At 34.7% G+C, this 24,812-nt stretch overlaps 1 protein-coding gene across 2 annotated transcripts; it reads left to right on the top strand.

The window, feature by feature from the left end:
- The first annotated feature begins 1,575 nt into the window (after nt 1-1,575).
- LOC125646161 (uncharacterized) lies at nt 1,576-23,021 on the top strand. Of its 2 annotated transcripts, none has more exons than XM_048872333.2 (14): nt 1,576-1,728; nt 8,306-9,011; nt 9,154-9,270; nt 10,860-10,947; nt 11,193-11,323; nt 12,202-12,331; nt 13,300-13,445; nt 14,135-14,183; nt 14,455-14,557; nt 16,883-16,961; nt 17,877-18,014; nt 20,003-20,142; nt 21,965-22,116; nt 22,244-23,021. In XM_048872333.2, the coding sequence occupies exons 2-14, from the start codon at nt 8,322-8,324 to the stop codon at nt 22,849-22,851; spliced, it is 2,571 nt and encodes an 856-aa protein (XP_048728290.1). In that variant the 5' UTR covers nt 1,576-1,728; nt 8,306-8,321; the 3' UTR covers nt 22,852-23,021. The 2 variants fall into 2 exon arrangements, with proteins under 2 accessions (XP_048728290.1, XP_048728289.1); XM_048872332.2 differs by lacking the exon at nt 1,576-1,728 and adding an exon at nt 6,794-7,317.
- Nucleotides 23,022-24,812: the final 1,791 nt, after the last annotated feature.

Here is a 24,812-nt window from a genome sequence, read left to right as displayed (position 1 = left end):
TAATCGATCCTCGTGTGATGTCATAGGTTTTTGCAAAAATCAAACTAAACTTTGTGCATGATAGAAATATATCTTTCAAAGGAATTTTATTCACTGCACAAAATAAAAATACTAGGAACTATTCATTTTGAAAAAGTTTATACTTTGTAATTAAAAAAAATGTTGTCAAGGGCAATAACTCCTATGATGGTATTTCTTCTATTGTATGTCTATTATACATGATTTCCCAAATATTCATAATTAATTCATACATATCTATGAATTAACTTTTTTTTAACCGTTGATGACATTCAAAATTTTTCATTTCAACAAGTTTTTATCTATTTCAATTAATTCTGTATAACGAAAATGTGTGATTTTCTGATGTTAACATATACTTCCGGTTTTTTTTAATGTCTGACATCTTTATAAATGTGGCAACATACACATTTTCTTTGGTTATTGATTAAATTTAACTATACTGAATAGAAATTAATACAGATTTTGTACTTTTAACCATTAATATTGACAAGTCACATAATGATCGACCCGCCTTAGATAAAATTTACTTTACTTTGAAAACTTTATTTTTCTAAAATTCTCTAGAAAAAATGTCCGAAGAGAGTTCAATATAGTAGAATATTCATGAATCCAACTTACCAGGTATCTTGAATTGTCAGACACTTTGGGTGTAACGATGGTTGTTTGAGGTAACTTTCATATCTATATAGTATTTGGATGTGCATACATTGGGGATCTCATCATTATCGTCTCCACGCCAAACACCGCCTCTTAATTATTTTTAATGGCTTAATTCGCTCGGGGGTCCACCAATTATAGCGCCAGTGTTGTCACAGATAGAGCGATAAGTGGCAAGAGGCAAAGGATTTGTTAGTTTAGGTAAATACTTGTATTTAGCATGAGATATGCTTAATTTAGCTTTCAATGTTTACTCACCTGTGTGATGTTTGTATATACCATATTTCATATGTTATTCTGTTTCTGATGAGCCGTTTGACTTAAGGATAATTTAACAAATTAGATCTAGAACTTCGTAGTTACAGCGACGATTATTTATATGATAATGAATTCCAATGAAGAAATATAAAGCATGAAATTGTATTTGTTTTCAAAGTTTACAAAAATCATTATGTAAATCAAAATCTCCATAGATCTAACAACGTAAGTGGCAAACATATTTAACATCATAAATACTATTATGATGTTAATAAATATGATATTATACTGATTTGACTACAATTTTATATGCATTCACACAACATTATCATTATCCATGTCTCTGAAACTGGCACTGTCCTTAGTGAAACTGGCACTGTCCTTAGATGTGTGAGGCAGTTTGGTTATTTTTATTGTATAATAATTTCATATCGTTAATTCAAATCTTGTCTGCAATCAATTAATCCATTTATGACATAAATACACATGAAACAAAATAAATTACTTTTAAAAACATATACATGGAGAGAGAGAGAGAGAGAGAGAGAGAGAGAGAGAGAGAGAGAGAGAGAGAGGACGTTTCGACCCAAGATATTCTATGGGTCGAAACGTCCCTAAGGTCGAAACATCCCTTAGGTCGAAACGTCCCTTGTGTCAAAACGTCCTACATTCGTCTGAGAAAGGTATAGAAGCTATGCTAAATGTGTACAGATATCAAGCGTGAAATTGACACTGTTTCTAGGAAAACGCAAGCAGAACTATTTTCGTTTTAGTAATTGTGGTGGCGTTTTGGTATGTAAATTTTTTTTATTTCTCAAAGTTTGTTTCTTTTTCTTGAGCAATGTCGAGGTCGACATAAGGCATAAAACTTGATAAAGCTAGGTGCATCATTTGGATAAAGATTTAGAATAATGTTTTCTGTAAGGACATCTATGCACAGGATGATTTTAAGACATAATGGGAATCCCATGAGGTGTTGTAAAGTGTATTTTGGGCTCTCCAGCAGTATGTTAAAATACAAGGATTTACTGGAACCGGAAAGTTTTATTTTGAAAAAATTGAACCCAACTCCATACAGAGTTTTTGTGGCTGAAAATATTCGAAGGGTCAAACAGGAACAGCCATATAAAGCAATGGCGAAACTGGCAGAGGATTACAAATCTCTTTCAATTGGTGAACTGTTAAAGTATGAAGAAAAAGCAGAAAAACTCACAAGCGATATTGAAAAATATAGAAAAATGGTGGAAGATCTCCCTCTTGATGCTAAAGATGAATTATTGTCAACAGTGTTAGAGAAAACAGAGAAGCGAATAAAATCCAAAGCTTGGAAAGAACACAATAAACCAATTCTAAAATCCACCAAAGTTGTGTCCTTAGTTCCACTAACAGAGGAAGATCTTCTTAGTCTGCCTAATGCCAAAGGCAGAGAGAAGGGATTCAATATAATGAAGAAACGAGAGGAGAAATGGAAAACTTTGTCAGAAGATGAAAAAGAGAGACTGAAAGCTGTCAGGGAAAAGGAAAAATCAATATATGTAGAGGAACTTTCAAAGTGGACAGTATCATTAATAGAAAGTAAGGACATGGATGAAATTCTGCCCATTCTCGAAATGAATGAAATGAAGATGGTTTTGGATCATTTTGCAGGATTTAAACCCACACGAGCAAGATCAGCAAAACAGCTTTACATGTTTTCAGATCTTGGAAAAGAACATGGAGTTACATTTAAGAATGTTTCAAAACTATTTAAAATTCTACCAAAAGAACAAATGGAGGCATTCACAATAGAGGCTGAAAAAGAAAAGGCAAGAGCTGCTGATGAAAGGAAACAATGGCATGATAATCTGGAACAGAAAGGACTTAAAAAGCTCATTCATGTTTGGAAGGAACTCTGTTCAATGCATGGAAAAAGGAGTAATGTGCACAGTTGACAACTTTCTGAATTGAGACATTTAATTTAGCTCACCTACATGTATTATGGCTATTTTAATGTTTCAGATTATACATGAGAGAATCTGTTCCCATACATCTGTACATATGTATGTTACAATGTTTATTGTAATTTGAATGTATGAAAGTGTAAATTATGCATTTGTATTTCCCCCCGCAATTCATACAAATTTCAGTATCAATATTCTTCAAATATCATTGTCATTTATTTGTGCATTGGTTATTAAGTAAATTTATTCAATGCAAGATATTTTGTTTGAGTGGGTTAACTTTGAATCAAAGTTCTGACATGTTATTTCTTTGTATCAATTGCATATTATTGACATGTCATGATGTGCAAATTCTTTTTATGAGATATTTAACCAGAGATTTATCTATGTTCTTTTTACTACTGGTATAAAGGGTACCTTTCCCCTTTGACAACAAATGAATATTTCCCCTTCCAAAAGTTCCCCTTAATTAAATATGAAGTGGGTAGTAACATCTAAAAACTGGATAAAACCCTGATAATTGTTCAATGAATATATTATAGGAATTTTGTGATTACAATACAAAGTTTAAGTGTTTGTTTTTCATCATTGTTCTTTGAGTGTTAGTGAGTAAGTATCTTTTTGTTCCTCTATTATAGTATTTAAAGTTGTTTATGTGTTAATATGAATAGAAGAAAATTTACTATATTTACAAACACAGGACAAGCATTTCTATATGAGGACTTATAATGTTGTAAACTTTCTTTCTTTTTTGAATTTCCTTCTTTATAAACTGTCTTACTGTTATGCCCTCTGGGCCCAAAATTGGAATAAACTTATCTTATCTATATATACCATCTGTGTACAAATAGATGATCATGAGGAAAATAACTAAACTGACTACTAATTACAGCTGAGGCCATGTTATAATGTAGTAGGTTTGATATACTTAATATATATAAAATGATATTTAATTAAATTCAAATTTGAATATTGTTATAACATTTTGTGTGTGTAACATTATAGCCAGGCCTTTTCCTGCAGTTCTCACACAGACAGTGTTTATTTCTTTGTGTATTCTTTCTTGATTTATGACAAAATTCCAATTTAGATTGTTATCTTGGTCAGAAATAATATATATATATATATATATATATATAATCTTTACCAATTGTAATGATAACCATTTCCTCATGAAATTCAATGTGATGCAGTTGTAAACTGACTAAATAATGTTAATATGAATCTTAATGAATATAGTACACCTGTTATTAATTAATGTCTGACAGAAATAAAAGTAGGTAGAAATGAATATAAAAAATAATGCTAACACGCTTCATAAAGTGCACTGGCGTGAAACATTTGAAATTCATGCCTCCATGTATTTTCAAAAAATGAAATTGATTTCTTGGATATATTTTGGTGTTGGGAGATTTGTGGTTTTTAAATTTTAATCGATCAGAAGTTTAACTGCATGATACTAACTATTTTGATTGGTATGAGATACACAATGAACTGAATGTACTTGACTGATGCAGAGGGTAATGTGATGCATCTTATTAAACTGATCAGAGTGATGACCATGACTAACTTGCGGAAACAATTCAGGAGTATAAAATCAAAGTGTCTGATTAAGACTATAGAATATTGTTCCTTGAGATCAAAAGATAAGTAGAGGAATAAGATATACTAAAGTGATTCAATATACAGTGCTCCCTCGATTTATCCCCCCCCCCCCCCAGCTTATTGCCTGAAAATCCTAAAGAACAGATTTCCTCACATGTTAACACTCCTGTTATTATGCCAAACTCACATAATGCCATATGCCACTGATTTTCACAAACAAATGGTCAAATTTTATAATAATGCCAATTACCTAGCACCTTTCCATATTCACACATGTACTTTGATAGCAGTGGGTGAAATGTGGCAGTTTGGACAAGTGATTGAGTTTGCCAGGTTAATTACTAATAATTGCAGAATTCAACTCAAGATAATTTGAATGTTTATACAAAATGGAGTCCAAATAAATTTATGGTATTGAATTTCTTTTGAATGCTCAGTGAATTGTCTGTAATGGTTAATACGGAAGTTCCGAGTTCCCCAAGAGTTATTTCTCTTTGTCGAACTTTTCCGTAAATTATTACGTAAATATGATGACAGTGGGTACATTTGCTAATTACTATCGTTGTATTATTTCTTAAAAGATGATATCCAGATTTTCTGAGACCATCCTATCTCAGGGAAAAGGCAACTTTAGTGTGTTTATGAGTATTGCATAACAAAATGGCTCAAACAAATATTGTTAATTGCCATCTTTCTTTGATAAAAGCGTCACTCATGTAGAAGAGGAAACGAATAATGATTCAATAGCCAATTTGATGATCTTATTCAAACAAATTATGCTTGATATGGCCAGAATATGCATACCAGTGATTGATATAAACAAAAGTTACGCTTTTATTACATTTATCGTACGTAATCGTTATGTACATTGCCAGTCTACGATATAATGTATACATTGTGTACCCACCATACGTCACAAAATGCGAAAGAGTTCGACAAAGGGAAATAACTTTTGGGTAACTCGGAACTTGCGTATTTACCCCCACCCCTGCTTTATTGCCCAAATTTGTCTTCAACACAAGTTGGCAATATATCGAGGGAGCACTGTATTCTTAACAGACTTTTATGCAGACATTCCTAGATTAAATCAAAATAGAAAAAGGGGGAGAGAGGAGCAAGAAAAATATTCTTGGATTGTGTAATGATGTCCTCCCCATTAAATCTTTGAAGGGATTACATATTGTTTCTGTCTGAAAAAATTGTTTGATGCTTTCACTTCATGCTTTTTCAGCAAATTTTGTTACTGTGATGTCTTGGTTGATGCATGCTTATGATATGTAGTGTGTGGAAATAGAATCCTTTAGTACAGGTGTGGGATTGGGAAATTCCACCAAATGGATTAAGATTCACATTTGCCAGTGATTCTAGTGAATCTTGTTCCAAAGGTGGAATTTCCCAATCCCACACAGGTAAATAATGAAGGATTATTTTTCTCCCATGTTATCGATGATTTCGCGCATTAATACAGGAACTTTGAGAAGATTCAAAATCCTCATTTGAAATTTAAGAATGTAATCAATGAGTGTAACATGAAGGGGGGAAATGCAATGGACCAGAGCTGAATTCAAACCTGGGCCTCCTGAATCTCTAGTTACATATAGGTGCTTCACCAACTGCGCTATCTGGCCATCAGCGATCGTACCCATCTACAAGTACAATAATAATTTTAAAAATCCTTCATTATTTACTGATGTAGGATAGGCAAAGTCTCGTCTTGTCCCCTCTGTGGAATTTCCCAATCCAACACTCATACTAACAAAGGATTCTATATTAATCAACAAGGTTTGTGTGCATGGAAACAACCCCCCCCCCCCCCCCCCCCCCTGTAACTTTTACTTTTGACCTTGAGGTCAAGTTCATGATTTTATGACGTGTTCATCCTCTATATAACTTAATAGTATTTGACAAAGGTTAGCATGTTGATGATCACCAGAACACACAACCTTGACCTTATTGACCTTGGATGTTAAAATTACAATTTTAGTATTTACTTCAGAACTTACTCTCTAGAGCTGAAAGATAGCTTATGTGAGATTTTCAAGTTGTATGTCTATCATTTATAACCTTCACAAGTCACAACATCAACCATTCTTGCAAAGAGCATCATTAGAATTTAAGTCTGTTTAGAGAAAGGGACATGTGCTAAGTGGACAAGTCTTTTTAAGGAATGATAAAATGTGTATCATTTTGATTTTAATTAAATAGTAAAATTAAAGCAACATGAACAGCTGATATTCATGAAGTTGGGTTCATTAATTATAACTTAGTTGATAGTAATACATTCAAAGTCAAACTCATTATCTCGAACTCAATGGTGTCATCAAAAAACTTTGAGAGATATCGGAGGGTTCAAGATTTTGAGCAGTGATTTTTTTTCCCCTTATATAACTGGTACCGATAAACGGTACCATTCCCAATGATAAAAACCATTGATTTTTCCCAATTTTGAGACTAGAAATTCCCAATTTACTTGCTGAAAAATAGACCACTGACATCGTAATTTACTTAGTCTGAAACGTTGAACAAGTTAACTAAAATGTTCACTTCCAGTATTAAATCGAAAGTACAGATCATGGCAGTGTGCGTGTTTTGTAGAGCTACGCCGATTCTAAAATGAGGGTACGACGATTCCTTATGGATCACAACAGCAAATATTACTGTAAAAAAGTTTTTAAAGGGATGACTACTTCTTGTTTTGTTCTCTTTTTTCTTTTCTTTTAGTTGAAATCATTTGCCGATACATTGGTAGAAAATTCCCAATTTGTTCGATTTTGACGCTATTTTTCCCAATTGAATGGGTACCGGTACGAGTGGGTAGAAAAAAATCGCTGTTGAGGTACATGTATATAAAGAAAATGTAGTTGTCACACTCACTTTGACATATCAATGGTATTCAGGATATCAATTTCTGAGATACTGAAGTTCAACTGTATATAAAGTTTCTAACATAATTTATCAAAAGTTCTAGCAATCCTGTTAATTATGCCTTCATGTGATGTTTAGTGTGCAGAAAGAATACAAAGTAAAGCAATAGAAATAGTTCTGGTATATCACACCGAAAGAAAGATGATATTTATGTGTTCATTTTCAAAAGTGTGCCGACTTGACCTCTCTTTATAGAATGGTTGATGATAACATGTGATTGATAATGTTTGCAGCACATGGCTTGTTATACTTATAGAACAACACTGAATGAATGCTAAAGGACGGCAAAGCTGAATAAGGCTGTAGTCTCATAAATGTCTGTTTTAATTATGATTTCTGGATTACTTGTAGTACATGTAACATACACTAGGTTAACCCCCTAGCTCTCTGTGTTGCCTCTGCCTGTGGTTTAATTGGTAGAACACTGGATTGTCATGGCAGAGGTCCCGGATTAGATCTTCAGCAGAGGCTTTGTTACATTGTCATTAATATGTACTGTTAGCTGGTTTTTGTGAGGAAATGAAATTTGCTGGTCATTTTGATTTAAATTGTGTACTTTACAATTACAAATTAAAAACTGTCAATGTAGTTTACTACATGCAATTATTGGAAGGGATTATATTTTGGTTGTGGAGAGATATTTAGAGGACATCTGCACAAATATCTTTTAAGCTCACCAGAGCTGAATGCTCAGGTAGCTTTTAGTTGGATAGTCTATAAATGTGAAAATTTTCACATTTTCAACTTATTCCCCAGGAATCACTAGTAGGCAAATGATAGAATTCAAGTTTGTTCAAATGTTTTTTGAATAGATTATTAATTAACTTGACCATTGTATGTACAAAGTAAAACTAGATTTTTGGTTGAAAAGAATTATCAATGATTTGTTGATTTTACAGAGGCACAGTGCTTGAGATGTCCCATGAGGAGGACAACTTAGACTTGTGTGATACGCCCACTGGGTCTGATCACATGTCCACTAGTTCCAACCACGCGCTTACTCGGTCTAAAACATTCCACGGTTCATTAGACACCGACTCCAGTGATGTGAAACATTCCAAGCCCCTTGTGTCTTGTAGCTCAGTCATTGACATGGAGGAGCTGGTAGATTATGATGAAATCATAGATGAGTTATCCTCACCTGTCCTGCACAGAAAACAAATTATAACAAACACTGATCATGATCGGAATTATAATTCAGATTCTGACTCAAAAGGTTATGATAATGTGATTGAAATTTCCCCTGAGAAAAACTGTAATAAGTGTGAGACATTGCTTCAGCCTGGAAAATCCTTCCTGGTCAAAGACACGAAAGAGGATGTGCAGACCCAAGAAACGGGAACGTCTAGAAAGAGACACTCAGACTATTCGGACTCCTCTGATGACAGTGCATTTGACAAATGTAACTTATCTAAAATCTTTAAGCTTTCACCAAAAGTGTCTAAAGGGAAAGGGAGTGAGGTAGATGTAAAGAGGGGGAGGAGCAGCGAGGAGAAGTATGGACACGACAACAGTGGTGGTGAGGTATGCAAACAAGAGAGTTCTCTACCAAAGGAAGATCAATCCAAGAAAACCACAATCCCAAGAGAAGATTTAACATTGGTGGTATGTACTTACTGTTCTGTACCGGCGCTATTCAATTTCTGTAAAATACTGCAAGTGTGTAGACCCATTGTGTATTCTCATTATTTCTGAACAGCCGATTGAATAAATGGAATTCATCTATCTTGTAATTTTCTTTTTTCAGAAAGAGATGTTTCCAGATATTGATGAAGACAGGATACACAAAATTTTCTCTGACTTACAAAAAATAAATGAAGATGGTATCCTTGAGAGAGTGATTGAATCCATTCTTACAACACAGGTGAAAAGATAATTTTCATACATATTGATGCATAATATATTCTGTGTTCACTGAAATAATGGCTCTAGCTGTTTCTGCAAGCACTGTTAAATATATTAAAGACGCAAATTTCACAAGCATGGATTACTGTATACACGGTTGCTTTTGTCCCATAATATGTATACGGTGTGACCGTTGGACCGAGCGAAGCATGTAATGGTCATTGGAGTGTCCCAAGTGCAGTCTGATTAAAATCAGACCCCATACTCATATATACACCCAACGATATGATAATGAGTATGGGGTCTGATTTTAATCAGACTGTCCCAAGTGGTAATCATAATTCCATTAAGTAGGGTAGATTATGATTCATTTAAAAATATTTATTTTTAATGAAATTTTTGTTGCGCTAAACACCCTGTAACATCTCAATATTAAAGGAGTTTATACCGAGCAAAGCTCGGACGGGCCAAAGGCCCATCCGCGAAGCAAGGTGAAGCAAGGCTCTAAAGGTAACACGTATGTAAAAGAAAAAAGTCAAAATCAGCAAAAGAAAAAGAGATAATCTCTTCGGCCCGTCCGAGCTTTGCTCGGTATTATTTTCACCTTTCTACACTTGCAGATAGTTTTACCTCATTTTAAATTCGCCCAGACACAATTGTGTTAAAAGAGGGAAATCAGTTTTGTCCAATCTTCAATTTGTTTACTGACAATAAGGGAGAAAGGGCATAGAATTAAATGGGGGGGGGGGGGGGGGGGGGGTGTCCCTGTATACAGTACCATTCAGAGAATTATTCATGACCTTTTGTGTGGTGGGATTCCCAATTGTTTCCTTTTTCTTTTCTCCTGGTGATGGAGCCTTGTAAATGATAGGTGTACATTTTACCTTTGATCCATATCAAAACAATGATCCCACTGGGTATGGTCATTATGGGGATCTGAACAGTGATCCCACGAGGAACGGTCAGTATGGGGATCTGAAAACCCAATATCTGGTCATGCTTTGTAATTCTCTGACAACTTGCGAGAGAGCTGTACTGAACATTTGACAAATCTTTGTGTATTAAATTTCTTCAAATGGAGACGTTTTTTCCCTAAATTCTATATTACACAAAGTGTTTACCAGGGCAAGTACTAAGAATATTGTTGATAAGAACATTTTTTACATGCATCTCTGCAGGTTACAGTACTCTAGACTGATGATTTCTGGATTCAAACAAGCATTCTGAGTGTACTGCTCAAGCAATACTTTTCCTGTAATGGCTCCTTCTACGACACGACACTGTTACATATTTTGTATGATTTATAGGGATACATGTACAGAGGATCATAGCATTTTTTAACATGATGAAAGTTGAATTTTATTGATCAGGTTACTCAACAAATTTCATATTTCAGTATCTCAAACACTACAAGAAAATGCAAGCACATCATTTGCAGAGGGATGCATTATGATGTGAATGTTTATCATATGTGTACGATAGCAACATCATTTCATTTGATGTTTTTAAAACCATGTTTATCTAACCAATTAGAATTGATTGTAACCACAGTATGTGGTGTTTTTTTTTATATCAATATGATATATATATAGTATATCTATTTCATAGAATTCCTCGCCCTCCCTGAAAAACAACCCATCATCACAAGACATACAAGCTGCCTTGGGAAATCCTCGACCAAATCTGCAGAGACAAGGCTAGTGAATGAGCTCAGTTAATGAGCTAAATCTGAATGGCTGAATAGACTTGTCATGTTTAATTATAAAGCCCTTTGTACAGATTTTTATTGACGAACATTTTACATAAAAAAAATTTCATATTATCTTTGACAGATTTGTGAAAAGAATGTTGTTTTGTTGTGAACTACCATTATAGCAATGAATTGACCACTTACAGAACCGTTGTTATAGCCATTCCTAATAAATCCATTTTTTTCTTCAGAGTCCGAGTCATCAACAGCCTCGGGACATTCTGAAGATTTGCGCCCGAAATGTGTACGAGGGATAAAGTGGAGAAAAGGATCATCAGCCTCAAGCAACAAAGGAAAAGCACTGGCCAAAAAATCTCAGCAGGTCAGTGTTACAATGCTAGGCAGCTTATATCGCTAATTTGTAGTGTTACAAAGCTTGGCAGCTTATACTGCTAATTATACCTCCTGCAACAAGTTGTGGGGGGTATACTGGAATCGGGTTGTCCGTCTGTCTGTCCATCCGTCTGTAGACGCAATGGTTTCCGGGCTCTAAAGCATTATCCTTTCCACCTACCGTCACCATATCATATATATGGACTACCCATGGGATGAAGATGTTCCCTATCGATTTTGGGGTCAAAGGTCAAGCGCACTGGACATTGAAGTAGCAATATGGTTTCCGGGCTCTAAAGCATTATCCTTTCCACCTACAGTCACCATATCATACATATGGACTACCCATGGGATGAAGATGTTCCCTATCGATTTTGGGGTCAAAAGGTCAAAGGTCAAGCGCACTGGACATCGAAGTAGCAATATGGTTTCCATTTAAATTCTTTAACGGCTTTTTTCATCGCATGGAGATGCTGTGTTCCTATTACCAACACCGTTTGGGAGATTGGGGTAAGCGGGGGGTATTCTTAGTGAGCATTGCTCACAGTACCTCTTGTTTGTCAGTGTTACAAAGCTTGGCAGCTTATACTGCAAATTTGTCAGTGTTACAAAGCTAGTCAGCTTATACTGTTAATTTGTCAGCTTGTACCGCTAATTTGTCAGCGTTACAAAGCTAGGCAGCTCATACTACTAATTTGTCAGTGTTACAAACCTGAACAGCTGCCCAGACATGTCGATTTGCCAGTTTTACTCATTCAGAGAATCATACAATGAAGAGTATTGTGAAGAATTTGCATTACTTGTCAGTTGCTACATAAATCCATCGAGTAAACTTGGAAGTGTATTTTGATCTTTGAATCTTTACAGGTCTTGTATCCGGATTCCGATGTTAATATGATGGATTTAGGGACCTGTGAATTTGACGACATTAATGTGTCACACAGTCAGGATGATGGCATTGTTCCGGTGATAGACAAACATCCTGTCAGCTTCTCAGGCAAGTAGAAGAGAGAGATAAATAACTGGACAATGAAATTTATAAGGACTTTTTAATTTAAATTGTTTAAACTGAGACATGATTTGCTACTCATCAACCAAAATATTATTGGAATTACCCAAAATGCTCTGTAAAAAATGTAGCCGTCACTGTGGAATTAACTATCGTGTTTTCCTGCCAAAAATTCATTCTATGGACACCTTGTGAATTATGTAACTTTCTCCTGGTCTGAATTTTTTTTTTCGCATCATGGATGGTGTATTGCAAGTATCACTTTTAAAGGCTCTGCTATTGCTATAAATAGAGCACTTTGAAATATATGGTGTTGTGATACACCAATTTTTCGCCAAGTCATCCCCAGATACATGTACATATCAACTTACTGGAAGCATCATCAAGATGAATTAAATTCACGATTATTATGGTGTGTTAATTTTATTTGTGTTTCCAATAAACCATCATCCTTCAATTTCTATCTAAATATAATTATTCACTTTTGATTATTTATCTCTTTCTGTGACTGACGGAAACTTGACATCGTCTGCTGTCAGCAATCTGACATATCAAACTGTCATTGTCACAATGTGTGTATGTTTAGCTGTAGTTATAGAAGCCTGGAGGTAACAAGTACATAACAGCATATACTGTTTTCACAACCAGTCAACTCTTCTCATACCTTTGCATGCTTTGTTGCTGTTGATAATTGCTTGATTTGAAAGAGAGAATTGAATATAATGTCACAATATACATGTAATGTTAACATCAACTTCATTTTACTTCCGGAGTTAAATGGATAAGTGGATTGAATATCTAAAGTAAGGTGTTATTGGTCTTTTTTCGTCTCAACAGTCACACCATAAACCATCTTATGAAATATAACTTACCAACAAAACAAATTCATAGACCAATGAAAATTTTGTACATTGTTTGATACTTGGTGCCAAAAGCATTCTTTTGTTTTATTGCAGAAGTGTCCTCTTCTCAGCTGAAGTGTGATGCTTGTGGATCAAGTCACGACACTGTCACAATCAGTCAGTGTTGTGACACCCATCTCGTGTGTAAAACATGCGTTGAAAGACAGGTCAAAAGAGTTATCTCCCTTGACAATCAAGAGGTAATACATCCAGGAAGTTGTCAACAGCCTACATCATTATACTCTATACGCTTTTCTCTTTAATTCAGCCAATCAACTTTATACTTAACTCAAACATTACGAATAGGCACTGGGAACATTTTCATATATGTTAGTTGTAAAAATAGTATATACTGTACATACTGACTTGCTACAGAGCCGATCCACAGGACAGTAGCAGATGACATCATGATACAGATTTTCAAAACATTTGCTATACTGTATATGAGAAGAATTTGTTGTGAGAATTTAATTTTGAGATCACTAGAATTAAGTATCACTAACAATTTATTCCTTATTGGAGGTAATAGTTATCTTCCTTGGAATCACTGTGTAAAGTCACTAGAATTAGCTCTCACTAATATATATCCCATTTTTATGGGGAAACCACTAAATTTGTGTCTCGCTAAAAATTTGGCTTATACAGTGACTTTATTGTTCCATGTTACATTGAGAAGTTTTGTGATTTGACTTAATATACAGTATTCCATGTTACATTGAGAAGTTTTGTGATGATTTAAAGATTATTGTTTGTTGTTTCTATAGCAACATTCAGATCTGGAAAATTCAAAGTTAACATCAGGAATTGAGTAGACATGTTGCAATTGTATCCACCTAAAATTTTGATAACAATAAATTTACAATATGGAACTGTGGTATTTTTTTTTCAGACCCAGATTTCCTGTCCAGCAAATGGTTGTAAAACATACATACCAGAGAGTAAGTTTATTAATGAAATTCTCCATTAAACATAAAAACTGGGGGGAGGGTGTGTGTGTGTGTGTGTGTTTTGCCTGCAAAACATAATGACATAAAGGAATTACTAAGTCCATCATCTGTCTGTCAGTCTGTCTATCTGTCAGACTTTGTTACTGTAATAGACTTTGATATTTAGTATATTTAGCATTCCTTGTCTGAGAGCCACGGCTCTGCCTCTACCTGTACGTAACTTGTGTCTCTTGGAATCTCCTAATTGTTTTCCGTTTTGTAGGTCAGGCTTCCAAAGTCCTGCCTTCTTTGATTATGGAACTTCTAGAAGAAAAACTTAACAAAAAGGCTATGGAGTCAATTACAAAAATGGAAGATCTTCACAGGTAGTTTTCCTTATTCCCTCTACTGTTATAATAGTTATAAATAAAATATTTTGTTTAAAGAACAAGGTACGGTTGTGTACATAAAAAGGCCCCAAAAATTCCCTGTTGTAAATGTGTTCTAAATTAAGCTTGATCTGTGTTTTATGTAAGATAAATATATAAAGTATTCTATCACAACGTAAATCAAAGTTGTTGCTTATCTGATAGCATTATTACATTACAAATAAGACTTACCCATCTTTTTTCAAAAGAGCTTGATTACTGTTAAATTTCATCCAGGTTATTGCTTAGGAAAAGGTGTGCCCATCTGTTGAGCAAAATGAAATTGATATACAGTAAAATATCTCTATCTCGAAGTCCGAGGGACCTCGAAAAAACTTCGAGATATCCAGGGGTTCGAGATATCCAAAATCGATCTTGGATATATTTTTGAAGGAGGATATTTGATGCATAGTATGGGGTTTGCATTATAAACAACAACCCCGTTGCTGTTTCTTATAGTTTAATAGAAGTTGATAAATTAATATTGTGGAATTTCAAAGACAAACATTTCGGTGGGCTTTTTTTAATATAATATTATATAAACATCCAATTGAATTGACATTGTGTTTCAAAATTAAGATGATCGTGACTTTAAGATGTCCAGGCTAGACTGAGATGCAGTTATTGCATTGTAATGAAAGGAAACAAAAACGAAAAGACAGATTTAAAAAAAACTTTTAAATGTTTATTAAATAAATTTTCGTGTTTTCTCTGTACTAGTTTTAATGATGAAGCGTGTGTTATTAAATGCATAATCGTTATTAAGAGCATTACCTTCAAGCGTACTTTGCCGATTTTGTGCGTTTATCTAACCCACATGTTAATGATAGAGCGTGTGTCATTCACAACACCATCCCTAGAATTGGGTGTTAGTTCATAATTGGCGGTGAACTTTAGCCGTATTGTTGGAAGGCTTCACTAATCATCTAAGCTGTTGAATCATTCATCGCGACCTGGTTCTACTCGGAAAAGGCGATCGTGGATTAGCGGTCATTAATTATAATTGACGTAGCTGTGGGTGTGAATGTGTGACTTAATGATGCCAGGTATGGTAAGCAGATCAGATAATCGACTGCACTTCGAGATAAACCAGGTGAATTTAGAGTATGGGACCTTGAAAATACTTCAACATAAGCGGGGTGTTCGAGATTACCGTGTTCGAAATATCAGAAGTTTTTTTTAATTATTCATATAGGGAAATCGGCCGGGACCGGCGGTCGACTTTGACTCAAGCGAGGTATTCGAGATAAACCATATTCGAGATACAGATATTTTACTGTATATCAAGTATAATAGAAGATGAAAAATGTATTTGAATAAGAATTTGCTCAAAGCATGGGCTGTATGTTTTCTGAAAGTAAAACCACCTGAATTTATGATTTTTTTTCATTAATTTTGGCATTTTTGCAGTTTTATGCCAACTTCATGCTCATGTTGTATAAACACAAAAGCAATTTTAGAACAAATTAAACATAGTTTGGGTTTGCTTATATATTTCTTATTTGAATGCCAAATTTTGGAACTCCTACTGAAATCATCCATTTTTTGGGCCAGATGACTATAGAAACTGTACCTGCTTCTTTGGTTTAATATGATTGTCATTTCTTATTTCTATTATTTCTTTTTATGATAAGTATATGCGTATGACTTTGAATTTATCTGAAATTTTTCTGCAAGGGTATTGCATGTGTATTCTATACTGAAAATTCCTAAATATATGGGAGGAATTTATTATCGCGTAATTTCGCGAGAAACATCATTCGCAAAAAAAATTTCTCACTTTTATTTTTATATTGCTAAAATATACGTGCAAAAACACTTGATCAACAGAGCACTCACAAATTCATTTTCTTGCGATTTGACGTTCATGAGTCATTTCGCGATATTAAGTACTCGCGTAAGATAAAGAATCTACAGCATTATCTTCATTTTTCTACAGGTTTAGTTCATTCCCATTCTATAATATCTTCATTTTTCTACGGTTTATTTCATGCCTATTCTATAATATCTTCATTTTTCTACAGGTTTATTTCATGCCCATTCTATAATATCTTCATTTTTCTACGGTTTATTTCATGCCCATTCTATAATATCTTCATTTTTCTACGGTTTATTTCATGCCTATTCTATAATATCTTCATTTTTCTACAGGTTTATTTCATGCCCATTCTATAATATCTTCATTTTTCTACGGTTTATTTCATGCCTATTCTATAATATCTTCATTTTTCTACGGTTTATTTCATGCCTATTCTATAATATCTTCATTTTTCTACCCTGTAGCTGTCCATTTTGTGAATTTCCTGTTGCAGTTGACCATGGATTAAAGAAATTTTTATGCCCTAACCCAGATTGTAAGACAGTAAGTACAGACATGTCTCTCATAAAAGTTGATAATCCATGAACAGTTGGACTACATCCATGTGGATGCCAACAATGCAGACACATATTAACAAATTTTGGTACACGAAGAATTCAAATCAGTTGATCATGCTGGAATCTTGGATTAATGAGACTCAACTGCATTTTAATTTTCTCACTAATTTTGAATATCAATCTGTATATGTAATGTGAAAGCCTTTACAATTTACATTTTATTAGGTCAGCTATGTGACTCAGGTGACCTATTGCAATCAGTCCTCGTTTGTCATCACTTGTCCGTTCTGAGTTAACTATTGCATGTTTACAAATTCTAATTAACTACTGAACCAATTTTTTTCAGATTTGGTATAAAGCCTCTTTGGTGTAAGAGGAACCTAAATTGTCATTTCTTGACTTTTGCTCATCAGGGGCCATTGGGGAAGGGCAAAATTTTACTAATTTTCGAAATTTTCTTCTCTAGTTCTGAACATCTGAAAAGAAAATTTAATGTATAGTTATGCAGAGCAGGAAGCTGTCAAAAAAATTGTAAATTTCATGGCCCACAGGGTAGGGCTTCAGTCTCTTAGGCAGGGCCAAAATGTTTATATAGTATTAATGTCTGTAATGTTTAAACTTCTTTTCTTCTGTTGACACCAAATAAAAATTGAATACATATTCAGGAAGATCAGGATAATTCTTCTGCCAGGTAGTAAATTTCTTGGTTCCTGAGGTATGATTACAGACTCTAGGGTGGGGCCATTTGTATCATTATATCGAGGGAGCACTGTACAATGACAAAACTGGTATAAAAGCATTTGATGACATTAGTATTTATATAAATGACTGTAAAGCTCTGATATACATGTATTGTACATGTAGACCACTATAAGATGATCTTCCTGTATCATTGTAACAGTTGAGCTGTAGATACTGTAAGAAGATATGGAGGGAGATAGACCACACCTCCTGTACTGCTTTCATGACCCTGTCAGAGGAGAGTAAGGAACACCTGGAACTGCCCAGATACTGGCACCCAATACCCGAGGAACAGAAGGTGAGTGTGATGTGTGCACCAATACCCGAGGAACAGAAGGTAGTGTGAAAGACAACATGGGCACCCAATACCCGAGGAACAGAAGGTGAGTGTGACAGACAACATGGGCATATACTACCTTGTATTTCTGAGAATGATGAACTTTTACTCTGCATAACAATTTTGATGCCCCCACTATCAATTGGCTGTGAGTATTGCCCCTTTCTAATAATCTGTCTTGTCATAGTTGTAGTTTTCAGGACTGTTTTTCTTTTTTGGCTATGCATACCAATACTGAGCTGAATTTTGTTGTATAGTAGCAGTTTTTGGGAGATTTTTTTTTTTGTTTTTTGTTTTTTTTTTTGGCTATGCATACCAATTTTGAGCTGAATTTTGTTGTATACTGATGAGTTACAGATCAAATTTATGTTATACTGTGATGACGTACTAATAGCAGAATTTTGACCACAGCCTTTGTTAATTTCTACTAGACTTCATAGTATTCTTGACATTTTTCACCACCATGATGCTATAAAAATGTAGCTGACGTTGAGTTGGTGTGTTGTAAACTGAAGAGCAACATAACAAGCCTAAGTTTTGTTCCACTTGACCCAATTTCAATCTGAAAGGCGACCCAATTTCAATCTGAAAGACGACCCAATTTCAATCTGAAAGGCCTTTATGGTTTGAAAATTTCAGATGAACAGATGTTGACCTGCATTTTGGATATACATGTAAATGTGATAAGTTACAGATCAAACTTAAGACTTTTATTTCATTTAACATGGTAATTTAGTAATTAAATGTTAAACACTTTTTTACTGGGCAACAGCATTTGTGTTATACTGACATATCTATAGTCAATGCAATTTGAATTATGAAATAATAAATGCATGCACCAGTTATCACATTTTCTGTAAAGTTTATACATGCAAATGTATGTTTTGAATTTGTGACCCCCCCCCCCCCCCCCTCCTTATGATTTCATTGATCTGTAAATTTGTTAATTATTCTTGGGGTTTTTCCCTCTTATACAGGTGACTCTCAATGGCTCAAACTTCAATTTCTCAAAGTGAAATTATGATCCCAATTTTTTTTCTCTATACAACTAAGCAAATTTACTATCTATCAAAGTTCTCGATCTCAAGAAATGAAATTTGGGTCCCATAAAACATATTTCATTTTTTTTCACTCTCAATCTCTTGAAGTGGTGGTAACATATACACACCATCACTCATGTATGTAATAATTTCTGCTTGGACACCTTGCCTTGATAATTTTGAATGCCAGGGGCTAATGCAGTTGTGTTAATTAGGTGTTTTTATAGGTGACACAGTGCATGTGTTTCCTTGTGGGGTGGATAGTTAATTGTTTAAGTGGTCAATTGAACCCTCCTACTGCACTTTGTTTTCCTTACAATTCAACTACAGCCAATTTGTCTCATAAATGTACATCTATTTTAACACGAGAAAAACAAACAAATAAATACATAAATTTAAAAAAAAATCTTTTTCTCTATGCAAGATAAAGATCCATGTCCTTAAAATCAAGTCAATTGCATTTACTTAAAAAATGAAGGACGTGTCAAAACAATGCCAGGATTTGTAGATATGCACTCTCAAGCTCCGGTCAGCTCAGTATATTAAGCTCCGGTCAGCTCGGTATATTCCGTAATGCTACAACTCCATTATTCACAGTGGGAAGTAGTCCTGGAGAATTGACACTGTACAGAGTTTGATACACTCTGGTTGCTATAAAATGTTAACCACAATGGTGGAACCTATAATTTCTTGGATTGATTCAATTTTTAATTTCCCGAATTTTCGATCTTTCAAAATGTTATCAAGATCCCTTGGACTTCGAGTTATCGAGAGTCACCTGTACGGAGTCAAAGAAAACTTTACTTCATTATATTACCTTATCCATGGTCTTGCTCAGCCACAAAATCGTATAATGATAAGGCTATAGTATTGTACACCATGGATAAAATGGTTGTTTGATTTTTGCAGGACTTTATTTTGGTGGAGTTAGACAGGGATGGCAGAGAGTTTACTTTGATTAAAGATCAATTCCTTGCTTCCATGGGTCATAGAGTTCCAATATCCATACGCAGAGTTCAGAACCCACGGTTGTGGCAAAAATTCAGCCTGTAAGTAGACATTAAAGTTGAAGGAACAATTTTTAACTCATCTGAACCAGAGAGGCTCAAGAGATTTTTCTGATCAAAGTTTGTATGTACTACAGTGTATGTTAAATTTCCACATTTTCAAATTTCAAATAAGGTTGGCACACACACTGCATTATTTGTTGTTTTAAGTTTGTATGAATGAAAAGCTGAGCCACCTTCAAGAAAAAAATTTGAATTACTTGTATCTAGTATGTTCATGTATTGTAATTTTGTTCAATTATGGTCATTGGCTAAGTGAGAGGTTGCAATGAAAGATTCAAAGTTCATGAGATTTTTTTTTCTACTGCAATTGGTCTACGTCCGTCGTCTTCCATTGTGCGTTAACAATTGAACATTTTTAACTTCTTGACAACTACCATTCCAATTCTTTTCAAATTTGGTATGAAGCATCTTTGGGACAAGAGGGACACAAATTATAAATTTCAGGACTCCTGCACCCGGAGGCCTTAGGGGCAGGGCAAAAACTGCCAAAATTTTTCAAAAATGTTCTTCTCTACAACTGCACATCTGTAAGAAAGACTAAATGCATAGTGATGTAAAGCAGGAAGGCCTCTATCAAAAGTGTAAATTTTATTATCTCCAGGGCAGAGGTTCTGACTCCAAGGTAAGGTCCAACTTGATATATATAGTGTATATGTTTAAAACATTTAAATAATATCTTCTTTAATGCTATTCATACTAAATTGAAGCTAAATGAATATTTAGGAGTAGGTAGTCCTTTACTAAAATTGTAATTGTAAATTTCATGATACTAGGGGGTAAGGGTTTGGTTCCAAGGTGGAGCCAAAATTATTATAATGATTATTGTCTTTATCATTTGAAGAACTTTAAGTTTGCTGATACAGTATAAAAACTAAATGCATATTTAGGAAAAGCAGAAAAGGATGTACCATGATTGTGAATTTTTCAACTCTAGGGTTTTGACTCTAGCATGTAGGCCTGAAAAGATATGCCCCCTTCACGATATGATACATATTGCAATACTTAAGCAACCTTTCAATACGACATAAATTACAGAAGAAACCAATAATAACACTGAATAAAAATTTAATTACCAAGATTCACAATCAGCAAACTATTTCCAAACTGCAGGATGCCTTTTGGATCTGTACGCTGTAGTTTAAACCAATAAAGTTCATAATTATTTTTGTGAGACTGAAGGCAAACAACAGTCTGAAAGTTATTCAATGTTATTTTGTCCCTCGTGCAGGTAAAAATAATAAGTACAGGCCGAGCCTGATGTATTTTACTAAACCCATTTGCAATGAACATATCGAACCGAAAATCGAGGCAATGAATCGAACATTGAATCAAGCGTTTATCTTGAACAGTATCGATATTTTTTAGTGAATCGTTTCAGCCCTACTAGAATGGGTCCAAATTGGTCATATTATGTAATGTTGCATATATTATGCAAGTCTTTCATCAGTATAGGCACTTTGAAGGGCATTTAAGTTTTAAGAACACATCTTGTTTTCTACTGTTGCTGAATATTAAAATTGAGCTTAGACATTCAGATCACGAAAAATGTTTTAGAATTCATAGCCCTTGGGACTAATGATTCTTTTAGCTAATACTCAGGTGACTGATAAGGCCTATAGGCTTGAGAGCAAAATGATTCAGGTGAGTGATGTGCCACAGGAACCTCTTGTTCAGATGCTCCATCTTACTCCAGATACATTTGTCATACCTTGCCAATTTCCCCATTTGACTTGAGCAGAGCACATCTCTCGAAGATGTATTAGGAATGAAAAACAGTAATCAGTAGTTTTCTTTTTTGTAGAGCAAGAAAACACATGTCAGATGACTTTGGTCTAAACTTGATAAATGAACAGCAATTATTTCATGGCACAAAGGTTGAAGCTATAGAAGCCATTTGTAGAGATGGCCTGGACTGGAGAATGTGTGGTGAAAATGGGGTTGCATTTGGACAAGGTAAGGCCATAATTTTAGTATGATTGTGACACGAACCTCCATGCCGTGTTAATGTGTGTCTCAAGAATTTATATTGAATGAGTGATTTCATATTTGGACATTAATGATCGAAAACTTTTTTCTTCAGGAACATATTTTGCTAAAAATGCAATTTATTCCGACAAATATTCCATTCCATTCAGTGGTCAACTGGGGAATCCACATCAACCATCGGGTTTCGTCTTCGGAACTACAGGAAATGCCAAATTCGTGAATCCTAATTTAACTCATTATTCATTGTTTGGACCCACACTGCAGGGAGCAGGAAGCCCACTGCCCATACAAAGCAATTCTCCTAGCCCAACTGGGTCTCAAAATCATTTCAATGCACTCAGTGGAATAGGGACTCAGACCAGCTTTGGAACAGTCACATTTGGAACTCCGTTTGGCACAAGAGGGTTTTCACAAACTGTCTGCGATTCTAATGCATCTAACAGAAAAATTTCTAAACTGACCTCAGACATCAAACAGATACTACAAGTGAAACACAGTTACATGTTCGTGGCCAGAGTGTTAGTTGGACGACCTGGGCAGGGGAGGCCAGGCATGAGAAAGCCTCCCGAGGACCCAGCCGACCCCAAAGGGAGACCATTCAATTCCTGTGTTAATTACCCAGACAAACCCACTATTTTTGTGATATTTGACAGTACACAGTGCTACCCAGAATATCTCATCGAATATGTCCGTCTTCAGTAGGCTGTGTTACTACCCTTTAGTGCCAATCTTCTGCATTATATTTTACAGTTCACATTAAATAGAACATTAGATCAAATTGTTTATTTTGCCATGTTCTTGTTATGTTTAGATATGTTACAATATTACTCTGTTCATGAAACAATGAAATTGAAATAAACATTTCAAATGTCTAATTGTAATTTTGTAAATCTTTTCGAAAATTTTATTCTGTGGCATGATTGCATACTAAATCTCACTTCGACAGCAGCGCTGGTTTTCTGAATGCAATGGACTGGCTTATTTTTACAACACATCCTGATCTACACTAGGGTACTGGGTATTTACAGAGATTGATTATATTGTACCAGTATTGGTAATCTTTACTATTGAAAATCCCAATCTGTCTTTTTATATTTTTCTGTAATTTTTGTTGATATGGTATAAATATTTAAATATAGTTTGTGTTTATCATGATGATTTTATAGTATCAAGGTCATACTGTATATCGGTAGATTTGGTGTCTGAAATATTTAGTGAATTTTTCTCAAAAAAGAGTTTAAAATATTAGCACTTTATTTTTGGGCACAATTTTAATTAATAAGTGCTTTTATTCCTCATCTACCAAACAAGCCCACATTTCAGATGAATGTGAAAAAGGGCAGATCTGTAGTTGCTCACTAGAAAGTTACACAGCACTGCTATGCCATTATTTCAAGCATACTAGTACTATGGGAAAGAAAGGGGGAGGGGATGCACAAAATTAATTTCGTACAAAAAGCTACAGTTCCTCAACTGAATTGAAGCATAATGAAAGATTAATGCAAAGGACCATAACTTTGAAAATTCAAGTCAGTGATGCAAACTTCCGCCAGAGGTCGTTTGCACACAAACCAGTGTGCGGAGATGCAGAGGACTAAGGGTAGTATTGTCAGTGATGTTATTAGAAAGATACACTGCAAATTTCATTTTAATACCTAAACCATTATGAGGAAAATTGTAGGAAACAAATTTTTGGCAATGAGCCATAACTGTTAAAGTCAGTCAACCATGAAGATGATTGGCCTGTAGTGGTTCATTACAAAGCTACACAGCATCTAGCTGGTTTTAATAGTCTTCCTCTGACTTCATTGAAGGGAACTTTCCTCCTCAACTGTAATAACTTTTCCAGGCTTTTTTTTTTTTACCACATTTTTATATAGAAGATGAAATTTCTAATGGATGTTAACAAATCAACTTCCAAATCTATCACAGATGACTGATTTTTATGAGATTTTGTGGCAAATTTAGTTTTCAATACTTTTTATGACCCCTGTAATCTGAGAGTCCAGAGCACTGTATTTTTTGGGGTCTGGTCATTTGTTTGCAAAAACTTTTAACCTTGGCCATAAATGTTGAAGGGTTAGTGATATGGCTTAATTTCATAGTTCACACATGTCTATTCCTTGTACTGAGAACTTTCTTTTGGTACAAATATTTTTTACCTTAAGACCTTGGAGTTTGACCTGCTTTTGAAATGAAAGAAAAAGTGAGGAAACTTGCATACTCCATAATAAATGCATGAATGACAGTGCTAGGTATAAAATACAATTACCTTTACATCTTAATGTTTCTGTGAATGGCAGCATGTTGGGAATACGGAGCTTGCTCTAATATCATTTTTTACTTTTTGAATACATATATACGCCTGTTAGTTCAAAAGGAGCATGACTTCTTTCTTTCTCTCCTCCTGGAGAATAGGGCTCTGTTTTTGGTTTCCGTAATCGTGTCCTATTTTTACAGTGTAGGATGATTGGCCCTGTGACCAACCTGCTACCTGCAGGAATCAAAAGGAGCAAACCCCCCCCCCCCCCCCCCCAATCAATTTCCTGTGAATATGCACATCTACACAGTATGTCCAAAGTTGAATAGCACTGCTGACAAAACATAAGTGAAGGAGGTCAAAGTTCACAAGCGGCATAACTCCCAGAAAAACATCAAACAAG

The sequence above is a fragment of the Ostrea edulis genome, chromosome 6, assembly GCF_947568905.1.
Source record: "Ostrea edulis chromosome 6, xbOstEdul1.1, whole genome shotgun sequence".
Classification (NCBI taxonomy): Eukaryota; Metazoa; Mollusca; class Bivalvia; order Ostreida; family Ostreidae; genus Ostrea; species Ostrea edulis.
Note: the sequence above shows the minus strand (reverse complement) of the source record. Positions and strands in the feature narration are given on the sequence as shown.

What these genes read in the sequence shown, in the direction of transcription:
- LOC125646161 (XM_048872333.2), top strand. Translation starts at nt 8,322, where the DNA reads ATGTCCCATGAGGAGGACAACTTAGACTTGTGTGATACGCCCACTGGG. An exon ending in ACATCCTGTCAGCTTCTCAG is followed by an intron (nt 12,332 to 13,299) that starts GCAAGTAGAAGA and finishes GTTTTATTGCAG; the next exon opens with AAGTGTCCTCTTCTCAGCTG. An exon ending in TAAAACATACATACCAGAGA is followed by an intron (nt 14,184 to 14,454) that starts GTAAGTTTATTA and finishes TCCGTTTTGTAG; the next exon opens with GTCAGGCTTCCAAAGTCCTG.